The sequence below is a fragment of the Semicossyphus pulcher genome, unplaced genomic scaffold, assembly GCF_022749685.1.
Source record: "Semicossyphus pulcher isolate SPU_LCO1_2020_fin unplaced genomic scaffold, fSemPul1.0.p SCAF_19, whole genome shotgun sequence".
NCBI classification, from domain to species: domain Eukaryota; kingdom Metazoa; phylum Chordata; class Actinopteri; order Labriformes; family Labridae; genus Semicossyphus; species Semicossyphus pulcher.
In genome coordinates this window covers 696,528-714,877 of record NW_027211692.1, presented here as the reverse complement: position 1 = coordinate 714,877, position 18,350 = coordinate 696,528, and the positions used below count along the sequence as shown (strand labels likewise).

At 45.3% G+C, this 18,350-nt stretch overlaps 1 protein-coding gene and 1 pseudogene across 1 annotated transcript; one reads left to right on the top strand and one right to left on the bottom strand.

The window, feature by feature from the left end:
• The first annotated feature begins 388 nt into the window (after positions 1-388).
• LOC138596846 (NLR family CARD domain-containing protein 3-like) lies at positions 389-11,993 on the top strand (annotated as a pseudogene).
• A 4,605-nt stretch (positions 11,994-16,598) lies between these two features.
• Positions 16,599-17,546, bottom strand: LOC138597363 (olfactory receptor 52K1-like). Its single transcript, XM_069668957.1, has one exon. It carries the CDS (start codon positions 17,544-17,546, stop codon positions 16,599-16,601), a length of 948 nt encoding a protein of 315 aa, XP_069525058.1.
• Positions 17,547-18,350: the final 804 nt, after the last annotated feature.

The window sequence follows — 18,350 nt, the reverse complement described above, 5'->3', positions numbered from 1 at the left end:
ATGATGAGGTGACGGCAGCATCACATCAGGTGGACTGATGAAGGTGAATCATCTCTATCTTCTCTGTTTCCTCCACAGCTGAAGCTCAAAGTCTCTGTGACTGGATGTGACTGCAGCAGCTGAACTCTGTCAGTGTTGTTGTAGTGACACAGCTCTGCCAGCAGGGGGCGCTCTGCTATGGATCAGTGTGAGGACACAGAGGAGGGAGCCCCTCCCTCTAAAAGCTCTCTGTGTGGGGAACATGAAGCTCTGAGGTGAGATGAGGATCTCTAACTGTCCATGACTCTCCTCCATGTCACAGCTCAGCACTCACATCACTGTCACACCTGCTGCTGAACAGGTGAACAACAGCTCACTGTAACTCATGATGTTGTTTGTTTGTATCAGGATGCAGCAGCAGAGACCAGACGCTCCTGGACCCAGCTGTGTGTCCATGAAGAGTGACTGGTCTATGATTGAACCTTTGACCTTTAAAGACGAACATCCTGCTGATGGAAGGTAAGAATTAAAACATCAAACTGTTATTTTGTGACTCTGCTGAGAAAAGACTCGTGTCCTGGTCCAGAGCTTCATCGTGAGTTGTATGACTCATCAGTGTATTGTTTGAGTGGTGACATCACAGGGTTCACCTGTACAACAGTCACCTGTCAAAGAATCCAGTGATGAGGCTCAACATGATGAAACCATGTCAGTGTGTTTGTGTGTTTGAAAGCTCACATCCTGTAATCAGAGCAGCAGCTGACTTCAAACATGGAGCTTCATGAGGAGGTCTGTGACGGTCTCGTTACATCAGCAGCGTTTCCTTTCTCAGCGCTGATCACAACAACGACACAACAACAGAGTCGGTGACAACAGGAGGAAACACAAAGACAACAGACATCTGAAACACCAACAAACAATCTCACATGAAGATGGTTTCAAACTGTGTTTTTCGTTGGCCTCATTGCCGGCCTGCAGTATCCCCCTTCGTCTCACAGAAACATCTAGAGCGTCTCAGCCTGTGGGTTAACCTCCTCTCCGTCCACCTGAAGGCCTCTGCCCAGCCTTGAGGCAGTCTGTTCTGCCCTTGTCCATCCTCCATCCTGTTCATTGAGATCTCCAGCTTTATGAGCTCCAAGACCACTTGCCCCTCTCTCCTCCAAACCCCCTCCACCTAACCTGGTTTGTGTAGCCTACCTGCACATCAGGAATCCCTCCCTTGAGGGGTGGCTTTCTGTACTCCACTGACAGTTCTTGGTTGCCTCCATTCTGTCCGTCTGCGTCGCTGGAAAAACGTGTCTTGGCACTTTTGTAACACAATCAATGGTGAACATAATCAGTGGTTTGTTGTCGCTCCATCTTTCCGTCTTCCAGCATTGGACACCCTGCTCCCACTGAGCCAGCTCTCTGGATCAGACCCCACAGCTCACTCCCTCTGATCAGTCAGCTGTGTCAGTAATCGTCCTTCAACTTGATGTTTTCTCCACAGAGTTCAGCAGAGCTCAGAGGTTCCCAGTGATCAGTCAGCCCAGCAGCATCAGACAGACCTGGACTCCACATTGATGGTGTGTACAACACACTGTTTACAATGAAGCACATTAACTACAGGCTAAATGCTAAAGCATCATTCAGTCTGCATGCTGTTCTGTTTGAGCAGCAGGCCTTCAGACTGACTGATGGATCACATGTTGTGTTCTACCACTTTATATTCATGTTCAGTGTCTGATTCTGTTCCAGCTGCTGGAGGAGAACATCGTCACATTTGTGAAGAACGAGCTGAAGAGAGTCCAGAGGGTTCTGAGTTCAGATTACCCAGCATGCTTAGGGAGTCAGAGGGAGGATGAGGAGGTGTTGGATGGTGAGGATGAGGAGCAGAGGAGCAGCAGAGATGCTTTTCTGAAGATCACTCTGCACTTCCTGAGGAGAATAAATCAGGAGGAGCTGGCTGACCGTCTGCAGAGCAGTAAGAGGATTTAAACAGATTTAACATGATGGAAAGAAGAAATGCACGTTTACATTTATAAATGTTTTTATGTTGAGAGCATGACTTATTGATTTTGTGTTTAGATTTTCTACTTTCCCTCAAAAACCTGCCTTTGCACTCAAATAGTTCCTGTGTGTCATCAGATTTTCTCCCTAACAAAGACACAATGCTTCACACGAGCGAGGCTACAAGCTAGCATGCCTGAGCGTGTGACAGCCTTACAGAACACATTCATGTTTGCTTTGTTGCAATACAGTCGCACTGACTTTGGTGTAAAGCAGCGGTCTCAAACTCAGTCAGAAATGGGGCCGAAATGACCGACTGGGTCACAACGGGGTCAACGTTTTCAGAACAGACGTAAATAAACCACGTTTTCATCAGAGCTATTAGGACAAAGTAGTTGTACAGAAATATGAACTTAACTGCTCCCAAGAAATCTTATAGATTCAGAACAAACCAAGGGTATCGAGAAGAAGAAACCAGAGATCAAATGGAAAATAAAAGACGTCATTATTCATCTGTTCATGTCTCTATCAGCAGTTTTTCACTCATTTACAGAAAAGTTTCATCACAGGCTCAAAAACAGCCAGAAAACTTCAAACTGTATTTTTTGTCAAGAAAATCTTAAATCTAGTTTTTTATCACAACACCGTCGAGCAACAGAAGAACATTTAAATGTGATCAATCTGCTGACGCAAACATTTCCACCATGAGCAGTCTGCCTCGTGATCACAGGGCAAAGTGTTTCTTGGCTGCAGGTTGGTTCATGTTTGTGGTCAGGTTCTGAGCTATGGACGCTCTCAGGATGGAGTGAAGGTGTGCATCAGTTGCTTACACAGGCAGCGCCGCGTATCTCGCCCAGGCCCTCATCCACATCCCCGGTCCTCACCGCGCATAGAACGCTTAAAGCACATACAAAGTGCATTCCATCTGCACACGACAAAGAGCCCAAAGGTTAGCCCCACCACCAAATACAAACACACCAAACAGTTCATTTCATCGGAGGACCGGGCACATCGCCAGGACCTTTAACATCTTCATTTACAGTCATCGATTCTCATGACATTAGAGCTACTTTATATGCCAGTTAGTTTTTTCAGGAACAACAGCTCTGGTGCACAGCACATTCGATATAAATGTAGTTCTTACCTGAATGTGTCCTGAGGTTATTCCACAATATGGCTAACAGCTTCAAACAACTGACAACAGGCAGGGACAGAAAAGTGTCACGCGTCAAGGTGAGAGACTTCAGCACCCGGCAGCACCGGACAGCGCCCAGCAACATCAGCACAACACATCCAAAGTGACAGGTGCGTTTCTTATGCAACATCAGACACCTGTGCATTGGTATCACAACGTCAGGAAGAAAGTAAACAATGAGAAGAAGTGCAAACAGCCTGTTAACTGTGCGCACACATCACAGTCTTGGTGATCAATCACATTTGAATTGTAAACAAAAATACATGCGTCCCTCTTTGTATGAAATGTAACGCTCTATCGCAATGTCAGAAACACAGCCTGTCCAAAGTGCAGCCAGTGTGTGTAAACAGCCGACGTCTCTTAACTGTGCACAAACAAACGAGGGACTAAAATGAACGTCACAATCATATTTGTGTTGTAAACAAAGACACATGCACCGCCCTGCAGTGCATCAAAGCTCGTTTACGCCATGCGTAAGACTCCAAACCAAACTCAACATAAACAACAACAACAACGACATCCGAATGATTCCATAAACTCGACTGTATGGTGTCGTGCTGTTGGTGCGCCACATGTTTAATGTTGAACTCTCATTTTCTCGTTTTCGCTTTTCTTCTCGTTTTTGATGACTGGCCATCTTGACTCTTCACCAGCTAGCCTTTATGCATGAAACATGTACGTTGCTATGGCAACCAGTCAGACGGAACCATTCCATATGTAATAGGTGAGAGAAAATTGTTGACCATCACTCATTCATGGAAAATTGTCAAAAGAAAAATGAGTCTTACAAATGATTTATAAATGTCTCACAAAGAGGCCCTCCTGGACCCTCCCTGGCCCAGGGCCCGGGACAACATGCCCCCCCCGTCAGCAGCCTTATACACAGGTGTGTGCTTCCAAACATGCAGAGCATGCGAGCAGCTGGTGGGCGGAGCTTGGAGCATCGTTTCACAGTTCTATCAGCTCCATTTGGATGTTTACAGGTGCTCTTTCCACGTCAGCTACAAACAGATTACTGAGCAGTTCAAATGTACATTTCTGAGCTCCAGAGTCGGCCATCACCGTGTGAACTCTGCCAGGTCCGCTCAGCTGATCAGCAAAACGTGCAGTTGGGAACACAGCGGTGGAGACCTGGTTTGTCTGGAAACATTAAAAGTGACCCAAGTTTCCTCGCTGCATCTGAGTCTCCCACAGGCGCAGCTTGTTAAGCTCTCACTGCATCACACATGTGATCACACGGTCCTGTTCATGAAGCTGGAGGGTTACGAACGCTCACACAGCTGGTGCTCGCAGGTCTGTTTGTCCTCCAACACACCGATGAGAGTCCGGCCTGCTATCTGGCTGGTTACTTAGTGAAGTTCTACATCTCAGATGAAGACGTGGAGTAACTGCTCGAACGGGATGCTCTGAAAAGTAAAGCTGACGCACCGACAGGGCAGGGATAACGTCATTGGTCGACCCTGGACCTGGTTTTCTATTGGTTAGGGATTTTTGACAGGGTTGGTGCATCAAGAAAATCAAAGAGCAGAGAAGAAATCTGAGAGCGGATGTTTCAGTACAGAAGGCCTGAGTGACAGGAGACGGGTTGAAGCTGGAGTGCAGGTAAGTTTGTGCAAGCAACAAAATATTTGAGTGCAAGTGAACAGTTTGAGCAGAAAGGAGCAAATCTGAACACAAACAGGAGCTATTTGAGAGCAAAAGCAGGTTTTTGAGGGAAAGTAAAAACTGAACACAATCTCATGCTCTCAAGATGAAAGAACACGCTCTTGAATAAAGAAAGCCCCCCATACTAATGAGCTTAATAAAAGTGATGCAGAAGGAAAAACTCACTTAGATGTTGAGAGTTTCTGCAGGATCCACTCTTTGATATCATTTGTTGTTCGTTTCTTTCAGGATCTGTTGCTGCAGTGAGCCGACAGAAACTGAAGTCTAACCTGAAGCAGAAGTTCCAGTGTGTGTTTGAGGGGATCGCTAAAGCAGGAAACCCAACCCTTCTGAATCAGATCTACACAGAGCTCTACATCACAGAGGGAGGGACTGGAGAGGTCAATGATGAACATGAGGTCAGACAGATCGAAGCAGCATCCAGGAAACCAGACAGACCAGAAACAACCATCAGACAAGAAGACATCTTTAAAGCCTCACCTGGAAGAGATGGACCAATCAGAACAGTGATGACAAAGGGAGTGGCTGGCATTGGGAAAACAGTCTTAACACAGAAGTTCACTCTGGACTGAGCTGAAGGCAAAGCCAACCAGGACATACAGTTCATGTTTCCCTTCACCTTCAGAGAGCTGAATGTGCTGAAAGAGAAGAAGTTCAGCTTGGTGGAACTTGTTCATCACTTCTTCACTGAAACCAAAGAAGCAGGAATCTGCAGGTTTGAAGAGTTCCAGGTTGTGTTCATCTTTGACGGTCTGGATGAGTGTCGACTTCCTCTGGACTTCCACAACAATGAGATCCTGACTGATGTCACAGAGTCCACCTCAGTGGATGTGCTGCTGACAAACCTCATCAGGGGGAAACTGCTTCCCTCTGCTCGCCTCTGGATAACCACACGACCTGCAGCAGCCAATCAGATCCCTCCTGAGTGTGTTGACGTGGTGACAGAGGTCAGAGGGTTCACTGACCCTCAGAAGGAGGAGTACTTCAGGAAGAGATTCAGAGATGAGGAGCAGGCCAACAGAATCATCTCCCACATCAAGACATCCCGAAGCCTCCACATCATGTGCCACATCCCAGTCTTCTGCTGGATCACTGCTACAGTTCTGGAGGACGTGTTGAAGACCAGAGAGGGAGGACAGCTGCCCAAGACCCTGACTGAGATGTACATCCACTTCCTGGTGGTTCAGTCCAAACTGAAGACTGTGAAGTATGATGAAGGAGCTGAGACGGATCAACACTGGAGTCCAGAGAGCAGGAAGATGATTGAGTCTCTGGGAAAACTGGCTTTTGAGCAGCTGCAGAAAGGAAACCTGATCTTCTATGAGTCAGACCTGACAGAGTGTGGCATCGATATCAGAGCAGCCTCAGTGTACTCAGGAGTGTTCACACAGATCTTTAAAGAGGAGAGAGGACTGTACCAGGACACGGTGTTCTGCTTCGTCCATCTGAGTGTTCAGGAGTTTCTGGCTGCTCTTCATGTCCATCTGAAGTTCATCAACTCTGGTGTCAATCTGCTGTCAGAAGAACAAACAACATCCTGGTGGTCTAAAGTATTTAAAGACCCAACAGGTTTCTATCAGAGTGCTGTGGACCAGGCCTTACAGAGTCCAAACGGACACCTGGACTTGTTCCTCCGCTTCCTCCTCGGTCTTTCACTAGAAACCAATCAGAGTCTCCTCAGAGGTCTGCTGACACAGACAGGAAGTGGTTCACAGACCAAAAAGAAAACAGTCAAGTACATCAAGACAAAGATCAGTGAGAATCTGTCTGCAGAGAAAAGCATCAATCTGTTCCACTGTCTGAATGAACTGAATGATAGTTCTCTAGTGGAGCAGATCCAACAGGCCCTGAGATCAGGACGTCTCTCCACAGATGAACTGTCTCCTGCTCAGTGGTCAGCTCTGGTCTTCATCTTACTGTCATCAGAAAAAGATCTGGACGTGTTTGACCTGAAGAAGTACTCTGCTTCAGATGAGGCTCTTCTGAGGCTGCTGCCAGTGGTCAAAGCCTCCAACAAAGCTCTGTATGTGCACACATCACTGTCCGTGTTAAATGTAGTTTTACTTTATTCAGAAACAACAACTATTGGTTGTGATTGTTTCCTTTTATGTGCTGTTGATTCCTCTTCAGGCTGAGTGGCTGTAATCTGTCAGAGAGAAGCTGTGGAGCTCTGTCCTCAGTTCTCAGCTCCCAGTCCTCTAGTCTGAGAGAGCTGGACCTGAGCAACAACAACCTGCAGGACTCAGGAGTGAAGCTGCTCTGTGGTGGACTGGAGACTCCACACTGTAGGCTGGAAACCATCAGGTCAGTATAAAGATATCTAAAAATAATGATCACCTGAGCTTCTATTTCCTTTATATATATTAATTATTGTGTCAACTGGTTTGAATCATGTTTAGGCTGAGTGGCTGTAATCTGTCAGAGAGAAGCTGTGGAGCTCTGTCCTCAGTTCTCAGCTCCCAGTCCTCTAGTCTGAGAGAGCTGGACCTGAGCAACAACAACCTGCAGGACTCAGGAGTGAAGCTGCTGTCTGATGGACTAAAAACTCCTCACTGCAGACTGGAAGCTCTCAGGTCAGGATAAAGATATTTAAAAATAATGATCTTCTACGCTTCTATTTCCTTTATATATATTAATTATTGTGTCAACTGGTTTGAATCATGTTTAGGCTGAGTGGCTGTAATCTGTCAGAGAGAAGCTGTGGAGCTCTGTCCTCAGTTCTCAGCTCCCAGTCCTCTAGTCTGAGAGAGCTGGACCTGAGCAACAACAACCTGCAGGACTCAGGAGTGAAGCTGCTGTCTGATGGACTAAGATCTCCTCACTGCAGACTGGACGCTCTCAGGTTAGTGTGCAGCTGTGTGAGAATTATAACCCTCTGAGCTCACCTTTTCTGTACTCAGTTCTCAGCTCTCAGTCCTGTGAGTCTGAGGCAGCTGGACATGAATATCACAAGTTAAACTTTGAGCGTCTTTTAGTCCTTTTAACGACCCTGTAATTAAAATGGCTGTAATATCACACTGAAGGGGTCAGCTGACAGAGGAGCTTGTCACCAGTATTGTGTTTTGGTTCACGGCTCAGTAACTGGACTTGGATATATAAACGCTGGTCTGAGACAGTCTGAGTTATGTTCATCTGGACTCCATCATGTGTGGTCCAAAGAGAAGAATCCCCACGACGACTGTAACAAAGCAGAGATGATGGTTGGAACGTTTGTAAACGTATTGATGAAGAGCCTTTCCTTCAGACTCAACAGGCCAGTCCAGCAGCTGCATCACTGCTGATAATAATAATAATAACAATAATAATTATAATAATAATAACAGGGCTGCAATTAACAAATATTTTGAGAATCAATGAATCTGTCAATTATTTCTATGATCAATTATTAGTCGATAAAAAGATAAAAGCTCAATTTCAGTATTAGCATTATGTTCAAAACACAAAAATATGACATCTTGTTTTCTTGTTCAATGCAGTGTTAATATATCAATAAAGTAACTCAATTAATATCTTGTTGATTAACTTTAATTTCACATGAAAAAGGAAAGTTCAGACGATGACACGACAATAAAAACAAAGGACGTTGGGGATGCAGCCATGAGCTGAGTATAACAGGGAAATGTAACTAATCAATATATATTTAATCAGATATTGATCCAGTTTCTGTTGTGAATAAATAAAAGATTCACTTTAGTCTGTCTCTGACTGATGGCATGAAATATTCAAAAACTCCATAACGTCATGTTTTACTCCAGAGCCTCTCTGACCGAACTTCAGATGATTAGCGATAGATTAGTGTCGCTCTGACGGACAAACACACGATTACAAGTTCATTTAAACACAACGTGCAGACAGAAATACGTGCCGTCAGTTTTCTCTCCATGTTGTGATGTTTAATGAAGCCAGGCGTTAGCTTCATCAAGAGTTAGCGTTAAATTAGCTTTACCAGTGCGTTAGCTTAGTAACATTACCACGGTCTTCTGTCCTCCGCTGCTTCATCAGCGGCCCGGCTATGGGCCCATCACAACACGGAGAGGAAAGGAAACAGACGCAGTTTCAGTCGTTACGTTTGTTTTTAAATGAAAGTTAGAAACCGTAATCGTGTGTTTGTCCGTGTAAACAGACACTAATCTACCGGAGGCGGACACATCATCAGCACTGCACAACAAACGGATACTCCTCACTGAAAAATGATTCATGTTCATCACAAAGAAGACCGGAGACGGCGTAACTTCCTGTAATTCATCACGTGATCTACACAAGCCGCGGCATTGGCTGGCTGCCCCCAGTGACGTTTTCACAGCACATGCCGTGCATCATAACAAAGACCCAACTAATCGATGATGAAATTCGTTGCCAACTATTTTAACCATCGATTTAATCGATTAGTTGTTGCAGCCTTAAATAATAATCACCTTTATTTACAAAGTGCTACGAACAGTTTAGAACTCGTAACAATTTAAAATAATGAAATGAAGAGTTCAAATACATGAAAAGAAGAACAGAAAAAGGTCCTCATAAATAAAAGCTCTTTTAAAAAAGAATGTTTGAAGAAGAGATTTAAAAGCAGAGACAGATTTGGCAAACCGGATTTCAGCAGGTCGGTCGCTCCAGAGTTTGGGAGCCAGATTTCCCTTCGTCTTTAATCGGGCTCTGGGTACAACCCACAAACCCCTATCAGCTGATCTGAGGGGGGGCCCAGGCTCATAGGGGGTTAGTAAGTCTGTAATGTACCGAGGGGCCTGGTCGTGTAGAGCTTTGAAAGTTCAAAGTACAATTTTAAAATCAATATGGTAGTGGACAGGAAGCCAATGCAGGGAGGCCGAGATCGGAGTTATATGATCGTATTGTGTTGAACCTGTGAGAAGGCCAGCCGCAGCATTTTGGACCAGCTGAAGGCGGTGTCTAGTCCCAGAGAAGAAGGTCCGAGGTGTGAGCCCTCCTGTGAGCGGGGCTTTCAACATGTAGCTTGAAGTTCAAAGATTCAGTGATATCAAGAAATTCAGCAGCTCCACAGTTTGTGACATCATCAATGTGCAGGTTAAAACCAGCAGCTAAAAGTGCAGCTTCATAAGAGAAGTCAGAAAGTGAACTCAGGTAAAACCTGAGCAGCTGGACCAGGAGGTCGATCAGGTAAAACACCACAGTGAGACCTCCACCGCGGCCTGAGCCACGTGGAGTCCCAATGACTGAACAGTCCATGGGGCACAGTTCATTTAAAGGAACACATCCTTTTGTCAGGTCTCAGTGTCGAAGAGTAAAACAAACTGTCCCTTAAAATAAGTCATTTAATATGTGAGCCTTGTTACCCACAGATCTGCATTAATCAGACACATTTAATAAAGGGGCGGGGCCTTCAGGGGGGGCATGCAGGTTAAAGGATCACTGACCCACCTGGGTGAGCCGGACTATGACGAGGGCGTGAGTGCTGGTTAGTGATCCTGACTGGGATGAGCATGATTACAGGAGTGAAGGCAGAGATGCAAGTCACAGAGTTAGTAGTGACCCCTCCTAGCCAAGAGGGGGAGCTGGTGGGGTGACCAGAAATGACCGGTCCAGTTTCCAACATGGACTTTGGTTTCAAAGTGTGTGTGTGTGTGTGTGTGTGTGTGCGTGTGTGTGTGTGTGTGTGTGTGTGTGTGTGTAGTCTGTCAGGCTGTCTGATCACACAGGAAGGCTGTGCTTCTCTGGCCTCGGCTCTGAGCTCCTCCCACCTGAGAGAGCTGGACCTGAGCTACAATCATCCTGGAGAACAAGGAGAGAAGCTGCTGTCTGCTGGACTGGAGGATCCACACTGCAGACTGGAGACACTGAGGTACAGACAGACAGACATACAGACAGACGCTGTCTCCCTGTCTCTAACTGGTGACCTTGCTGTCTGATGGAGGATGTGAGTGAAGCTGTATGAAGTAGATTCTGATCTGGTTTCTTCCTCCAGGTTGGACCATGGTGGACGGCACAGACTGAAACCTGATGAGAGGAAGTGTGAGTGTGTTTGAACTTTGCTTCATGAGAACACAGCTGCTCATGTTGGGCTCCAGTGTTTGTAATTGTCTGACTGAAGATGAATTTCAATCAGGATTAACTTTCTGTGTTTGTCAGTGTGGCTGTAAAGATGTACGAAGTGAACAAAGTGAACAGCAGGATCCAATCAAAAGAATCAATACATTTGATTATCAGTGCAGAGAACATTCACTGTGTTTCTTCCAGCTCTGATCTTTCTGCTTCATGTGACCTCTGACCTAATAACAGTTTGAGACAGCAGATGGTTCACAGCTTCTTTGTGCTGCACTTTTATTACTGACACTTGATTGTGCTCTTATCCTGGGCTCCACACATCCTGACTGCCATGTTCACTAACTGTTCATTTCATTACAGCTGCAGTGTTGAGTTTCAGTGCTGCCAAATATTCACAGTTAAACATGAAATCTAAGTTTGACTGACTTTCAGAAACTGTCAGTAAAGTTGTTTTTGAATGAACAGATGATAACCTGCAGCTGTGTTGTGTCTCCTTCTCTCCATCAGACGCCTGTGAGCTGGAAGTGGACACAAACACAGTGAACAGAAACCTCAAACTGTCTGACAACAACAGGAAGGTGACACGTGTGAGGGAGGATCAGTCATATCCTGATCATCCAGACAGATTTGACATCTGGCCTCAGCTGCTGTGTAGGACTGGTCTGACTGGTCGCTGTTACTGGGAGGTCGAGTGGAGAGGAGGTGTTGATGTATCAGTGAGTTACAGAGGAATCAGCAGGAGAGGAGACATTAATGAATGTGTGTTTGGATGGAATGATCAGTCCTGGAGTCTGATCTGCTCTGATGGAGGTTACTCTGTCAGGCACAATAACATACACACAAACACCTCCTCCTCCTCCTCCTCCTCCTCCTCCTCCTCTGGTAGAGTAGCAGTGTATGTGGACTGTCCTGCTGGCACTCTGTCCTTCTACAGAGTCTCCTCTGACACACTGATCCACCTCCACACCTTCAGCACCTCCTTCACTGAACCTCTGTATCCTGGGTTTGTGGTCTGCTCAGTCGGTTCCTCGTTGTCTCTGTAGGTGAGAGAAACTCTGCTGACTGAACATCACTGACTCTGTTCACTGACTCAAACTCTTTCATGAGTCTGATTTCATCACTTTGATTTGATTAAAAACTCAAAGATATTTACTTGTAAACAAGAACTCATGATTTTGATTCGTTTGTGTTTCTGTTCTATTTTGAACGATGTCGTCGTTTATTTGAATAAAATCTTGACCTTTGACCCTGAAGGAAATCATTTCATGTCGTCTGTCGTCACTTTGAACACGTGTGACGTTTGTCTTGTAACAGGTGACCCTTTGTGTGAGACCACATGGACACAAATGTTGGAACACTTTCATGAAGCTCACATTCACCACATGAACACAGCGGCCATTTTCTCCTGACGTTAAGTTCAGGGTGAGAAGCTCAGATACTGTTAGCATGTTGTGCTGCTGCGTTCAGGTGCTCATTTGTATAAAGGTAGTGAAGGTGACAGTCTTTGTCATTTCACTGCTTCATTGATCAGCAACTGAAAAGACAACAGACAGTGAAAAACCATCAGGACATATATCAAGGTAAAACTACATTTCTGATAACACACCTGCTGCTATCAGACAGCAGTGGTTTTGCATTCACCACACAGTCCTACTGCTAGCTTTAGTTGATACATTCAGCCACTTGCTAGCTATTAGCACTGTTAGCTAGGAAGTTGTTGAATTCAAATAGCAGTTATTAAACATATTGATCAACCTGAAATATGTTCAGATGTCCCTTCAGATTTCCACAGTTGTGTCTTTAGTTGCTGATCAATCTGGAAGTGGTGAACTCGTCATGATTTGTCGGCAGACAGACAGGCAGGCAGGCAGACAGACAGGCAGGCAGGCAGACAGACAGGCAGGCAGGCAGGCAGGCAGGCAGACAGACAGGCAGGCAGACAGACAGGCAGGCAGGCAGGCAGACAGACAGGCAGGCAGGCGGACAGACAGGCAGGCAGGCAGGCAGGCAGGCAGACAGACAGGCAGGCAGACAGACAGTAGTAATACAAGGCATGGCAGGCAGGCCACAGGTGTCAATGCTGATAGAGAACCAGGAGCAGGTCCTGGATCTTATGAGAATCCAGCTGGGACCGCCGACTCTGGGCCGGAGGACTGGCACCGCTCTGCAGGAACTGAGGGGTGCTGTAGGGAGCCTTGCTGATGATCATTTAAAGACAGCAACTGGGGATTTATACTGAGAGTCAACAGGGATAGTGGACCGGGGTTCAGAGGATTGAGGGAATTCAGACTGAGTCTATGCAGGGATGACCAACTGGAACACGGGGTCAGGAGTCAGCCGGGCCACCAACTGGAACACGGGGTCAGGAGTCAGCCGGGCCACCAACTGGAACACGGGGTCAGGAGTCAGCCGGGCCACCAACTGGAACATGGGGTCAGGAGTCAGCCGGGCCACCAACTGGAACACGGGGTCAGGAGTCAGCCAGGCCACCAACTGGAACACAGGGTCAGTTCGATGGCCAAACTTCCTTCTGGAGGGCTTCCCAGACTGTGGCTCCAGGGGAGGATCAGGCAAGAACCTGGCTGGATTTTGGCTAGCCAACTGGTCCACTGACTGAGGCTAGCAGTTTGGGTGTTGTCTGCCTCTAGAGCAATGTCTAGCAGAAAGAGCTTAGTGACAGGGTGTTACATGGCTCAGGGCCGGTTACAAAAAGGGAGGCCACACACAGATAAAGCAATCAGATACAGATTTTATTTAACTTAAAGTAACAAACAGTGTGTGGATGAGTGGAAATATTGTGTGAAGCACATGATGGATGCAGCAAACCAAACAAAGGAAAAAGGTTGAGGAGGATGCAGCAGGCCCAGCTGAGTGAGAGAGTGAGCTTCTAAGAAAGGCAGGCCTTTCTGCCTTTCTGAAGGCCCAGCTCAGGTGGGTAGGATCAGCTACAACCCTCCCAGCTCCACCTCCATGGCAACTCCCAGTACCTGAAATAAACAAGCAAACACTACAGGCAGACAGACCGGGGGTGGATCGTCACATAGGGAAACCGGACATTGTCATGAGGAACTCTTTCTGGTGAAGAAACCGACCTATATCAGTTTTGCCTTGTTTTTCCAAAGTTCTCGAGAAACTAGTATACTCTAGAATAAAGAAACATATGGAGGAGAGCAACATACTGTGTAGCCATCAATATGGCTCCTTTGCAGCTTGTTCACAACATGTCTACAGCTTTAGATAAAAAACATTCTCTAGGTATATTTTTGGACTTGTCAAAGGCCTTTGACGCTGTCCATCAAACATCCTTATTGCAAAATTACAAAAATATGGCTTTCCTGATGTCGCTCTGAAATGGTTGCTTGATTATTGAAAGGACAGGGAACAGTATGTATCAATCAATAGGACTAATTCAAACAGAGCTAAGCTACTGTGTGGAGTCCCTCAGGGTTCCACCCTTGGACCTCTCCTCTTTTTGATTTACATAAATGACCTACCTAAAGTCTGTAAAGATGTACTGCCAATTTTATTTGCTGACGACACGTCTTGTTGCTTCACATGAAAACTTTTGCACACTGATTCGAGAAGCAAATGAAGAGCCATCATCGATTTCTAAATGTTTTCACATGAACAAACTCTCTTCATATAAATAAATCTAAGAATCTAAAGAAAGAAATCTAAAACTATACAAAAGAACAAGCTACAATAGTCATAGATAACACTGCAATGACTCAGGTCCCTTACACTAAACCTCACAGTAGATGAAAAACTAACATGGAAATATCACATTGAACTGGTCTGTAAAAAGTCCATGAAGTCAATATGCATTTACCCTCATATTACGTACTGTAATTCTGCCTGGGCTGCCTCGTGTCCAACTCATCTTGATAAGATCTTTCTAATCCAAAAGAAATGTTTGAGAGTGATTAGCTTTCTAAAAGATGTGACTCAAACTTCTATCCATTTTTGATGTGAACAGATACCACACTTGTGTATGTATAAATATGTACACTTAACACATGACCTGCCCAGCTCCAGAACGATTTTATGATTTCATCAGATATTCACTCATATTCCACAAGACACTCGAACCACATCATTTTCTTTGAAATACAGAGGAGCACCTCTTTGGACTAACGTACCTCCATCACTACAGTCAACATCAACATTATCACCGTTCAAAAAACATCTGAAAAGGACTTAGCCAAGACTTGTAACACTTCATGGATATCATTTTAATGCATTCCACTGTGTAAAAACAATCCTCATATCTTTAATAATGTTGTATTACTTCTGCTTAGTCTCAAAGTTTTGATCACTCAGGAATTTTTTTGTTTTTATCTTTTACTGATATTTACACGGGGAGGTATCTTCATAAGCCTTTTTTGGCTCCTCCAGCACAAAATTAATCTTTTTTACTAATATTGTTATCGTCTCTTTTTGTATGCGTGTACATGTGCAAATACAAAATTAAAATTAGAATAGCTGGCTGAGGGGCTGCTTGCTTGCAGGCTGGAGGGTAGCTATCTGGCTGCTAGCAGGCTGGGAAACATGCTATGTTCAAAATGCCATACTATACTAGCAGTATGTACTGATGTGGCTAGAATGTAGTATGTAGTATGCATTATGCAAACTTTCCCTTGATCAGCAGAGACCCCTGTACACCACGATGAATATGTGCCTTCCTGTACTGGACAGATTCTTTAATGGGGAGGACACAAGGCCTGATTCTCGGCTGAGCAGGGAGGCCCTAGAAGTGCTGCTGGGCCTTCTGAAGCAGGAAAGGAGGCATGGTTGGGGTGCTACAATCGAGATCCTGGTGGGGCATCGAACAGGGTGGTCTCCAGAGTGTTTGGAATGAATCATTCCACTGTCCACCGCATCGTCCACAGAATTACTAAAGAGGTGGTGGCTATTTGCCACCAAGTCATCCACCTTCCGAAGACCCCTGAAGACCTGGAGGCAGTCCCATGGGCTTGCAGGGCTGGCAAGACACAGAGCTTTCCAGAGAGCAGCTGGTGCAATCAACGGCTGCCATGTCCACGTAAAGCCACCAAGCGGCCTTGATGGTGACTGCTACAGGACCAGGAAACTGTTCCCTTCCATCCTCCTGCAGGTAGTTTGTGGCCATCAGGGCTGCTTCACTGACACCTACGTGAGCTGGCCGGGGTCAGTCCATGACTCCAGAGTGCTCCGGCACAGCTCACTGTGCCATCCTCCATTAGGGCCGGTGACATCATGGCATGACCAGCTGTCTGCTGAGGTGTCCACCCTGGAGGAGGTCCCCTTAACCACAACTACTTTCAAGATGCAAGTGTGACAGAATTGTAAAGCTATGATCCTTATTTAAAATGTTCTGTTGTACAGTTATAATGTTGTGAAGTAGTATTCTGTACGAACTGTCTCTGTTTCTTATTTCTTTCTGACATGGCAGCCGTCGATTAAGTCAGCCCTGCGAAACCTGTCGATGGACGATGCGGTGGACAGTGGGAAGATGCATCCCAAATCACACTCTGGAGACCACCCCAGATGATGTCACACTGACACTCGATACCAGGCTCTTAATTGTGGCATCCCATTCAGGTTAGTTTTTTAAATTTACAATGTATATATATATATATTTACTACATATACTGTATATATATTTATTTATTCTTCTACAATTTTACTCTTTATACTTCAGTTATAAATAACTTCTGATGTGTTTTCAAAATAAAAATGGAGACTCATTTTATATAAGATTTTTAATCGTTTCTTAGGAACGGGGGGCCGTTTGGACAAAGTGACACCACATCAGCGTCCTCACAATGTGCTGTCGGATCTCGGTGGTTCTGACCCCGTAGATGATCGGGTTGAAACAGCTCGGGAACATCAGGTACATGGTGCTGAAGAAAACCCGAATAGCTGCAGGAAGACCATTTCTGATCCGATATGAGAGGAAGGCAACAAGTGCAATGGTCAGGCTGACAGTGATGACCACAATGTGTGTGACACAGGTGTGAAGTGCTTTGACACCTGCCTTTCCAGAACTCAGCACAGAGCTGAATATCACCACATAAGAGGCAGCGATAAATATAAAGTCAGCCACAGGGTTAAGGAACACAGTCAGTAACCCGGCCAGGTTGTTGATGGCGGTGCTTCCACAGGCCAGCTCCACCAGGGCCATGTGCTCACAGAAACAGTGGTTCATCACGTTTGCAGCACAGAATGATAATGTTCCTGCAAGACTGACAAACGATGTGACCATGAACACATTTCTGACAACAAGTGGAATTATAAACTTGAGGAACCCTGGTAAAGCCATGCGCTCGTGGTAGTAGAGTGGAGTGCAGATGGCAAAGTAGCGGTCCAGTGCCATCCAAACCAGCAACGTGGACTGAAAAGATGCAACAAAGTGAATGAAATGCATCTGAACCAGGCAGCCAATCAGAGAGATTCCTCTCCAGTCAAACAGGAAGCTCAGCAGCATTTTCGGGCAGAAGAACAGCGGGAGGCTCAGGTCAACACACGCCATGCCGGCGATGAGGATGTACATCGGTGAGTGGAGGCTTCTCTGTGAAATGATGACGTACAGCAGCAGGGAGTTGGCCGACAGTGACAGAACAAACATGATGAGGAACGGGAAGAAGAGGACGGGCCTCAGCGCTCCGAGTTCATGGAAGCCATTGAGGATAAAGTGACTGTGCGAGGAGACGTTTGCCATCCTTTCCTCCTCATAGAACCTCATGGTTTGTGTTTTAGATCAATCAGCCTGAAAAGAGAAAGCAATCAAAGGATGAGATGCCCTGTAGTGATGTGATTGTCCTGAAACCAAAAAGGAGGCTCACCATGTTCAAACAACAGCACCAACCCCTGTCACTGTTAGATCAAATGTTCAAATAATGCCAATAGGCACATAGTCAGCGTGATTTACACAGGTTAACTTCACTATTTATGGACCTTAAACATCCAGCACATCTATAAGTCTCATTCAGATTATTAAAGCATGCAATAAACACGGAGGAACACAAGGATAATGAGACAGGTGTTTTACTGCTCAGTGAGAAAGCGTAAACGTATGAGCTGCTGAAAATCAGTCACATCATGTTACTACTGTAAACTCTAAGAGGACCGGATCTATTAAGTATTTCTTTATCTAATGTTTGATTTATATATTTGTTTTGTAAATCACTCAGTCCAAACGTTTATTTTCAAACATAAGAACAATTGTAGAAATGGGTCGAAATCCATTTTCATGGTTTCAGTGTTTTCTTGTGATTTGACTTATTTGGCTTTAACATGATATCACATTTATAGAACAAATGTTTCTTACAGTTTCAGTGATTTTTATGACTTCCTTTAAGTGACTTGTGTACAGTGACCATTTAAACATTTGGATTATGGACTGTACATTTAAAATTCCACACAGTTCAGTTTTTGTCCGGTTTTCCTCAGCTGCCTTTGCCATGACTTACAACCTTCCAATTACTTAGGAAGCTTTAATTATGCCCAGAGGTCAGCGGGGACC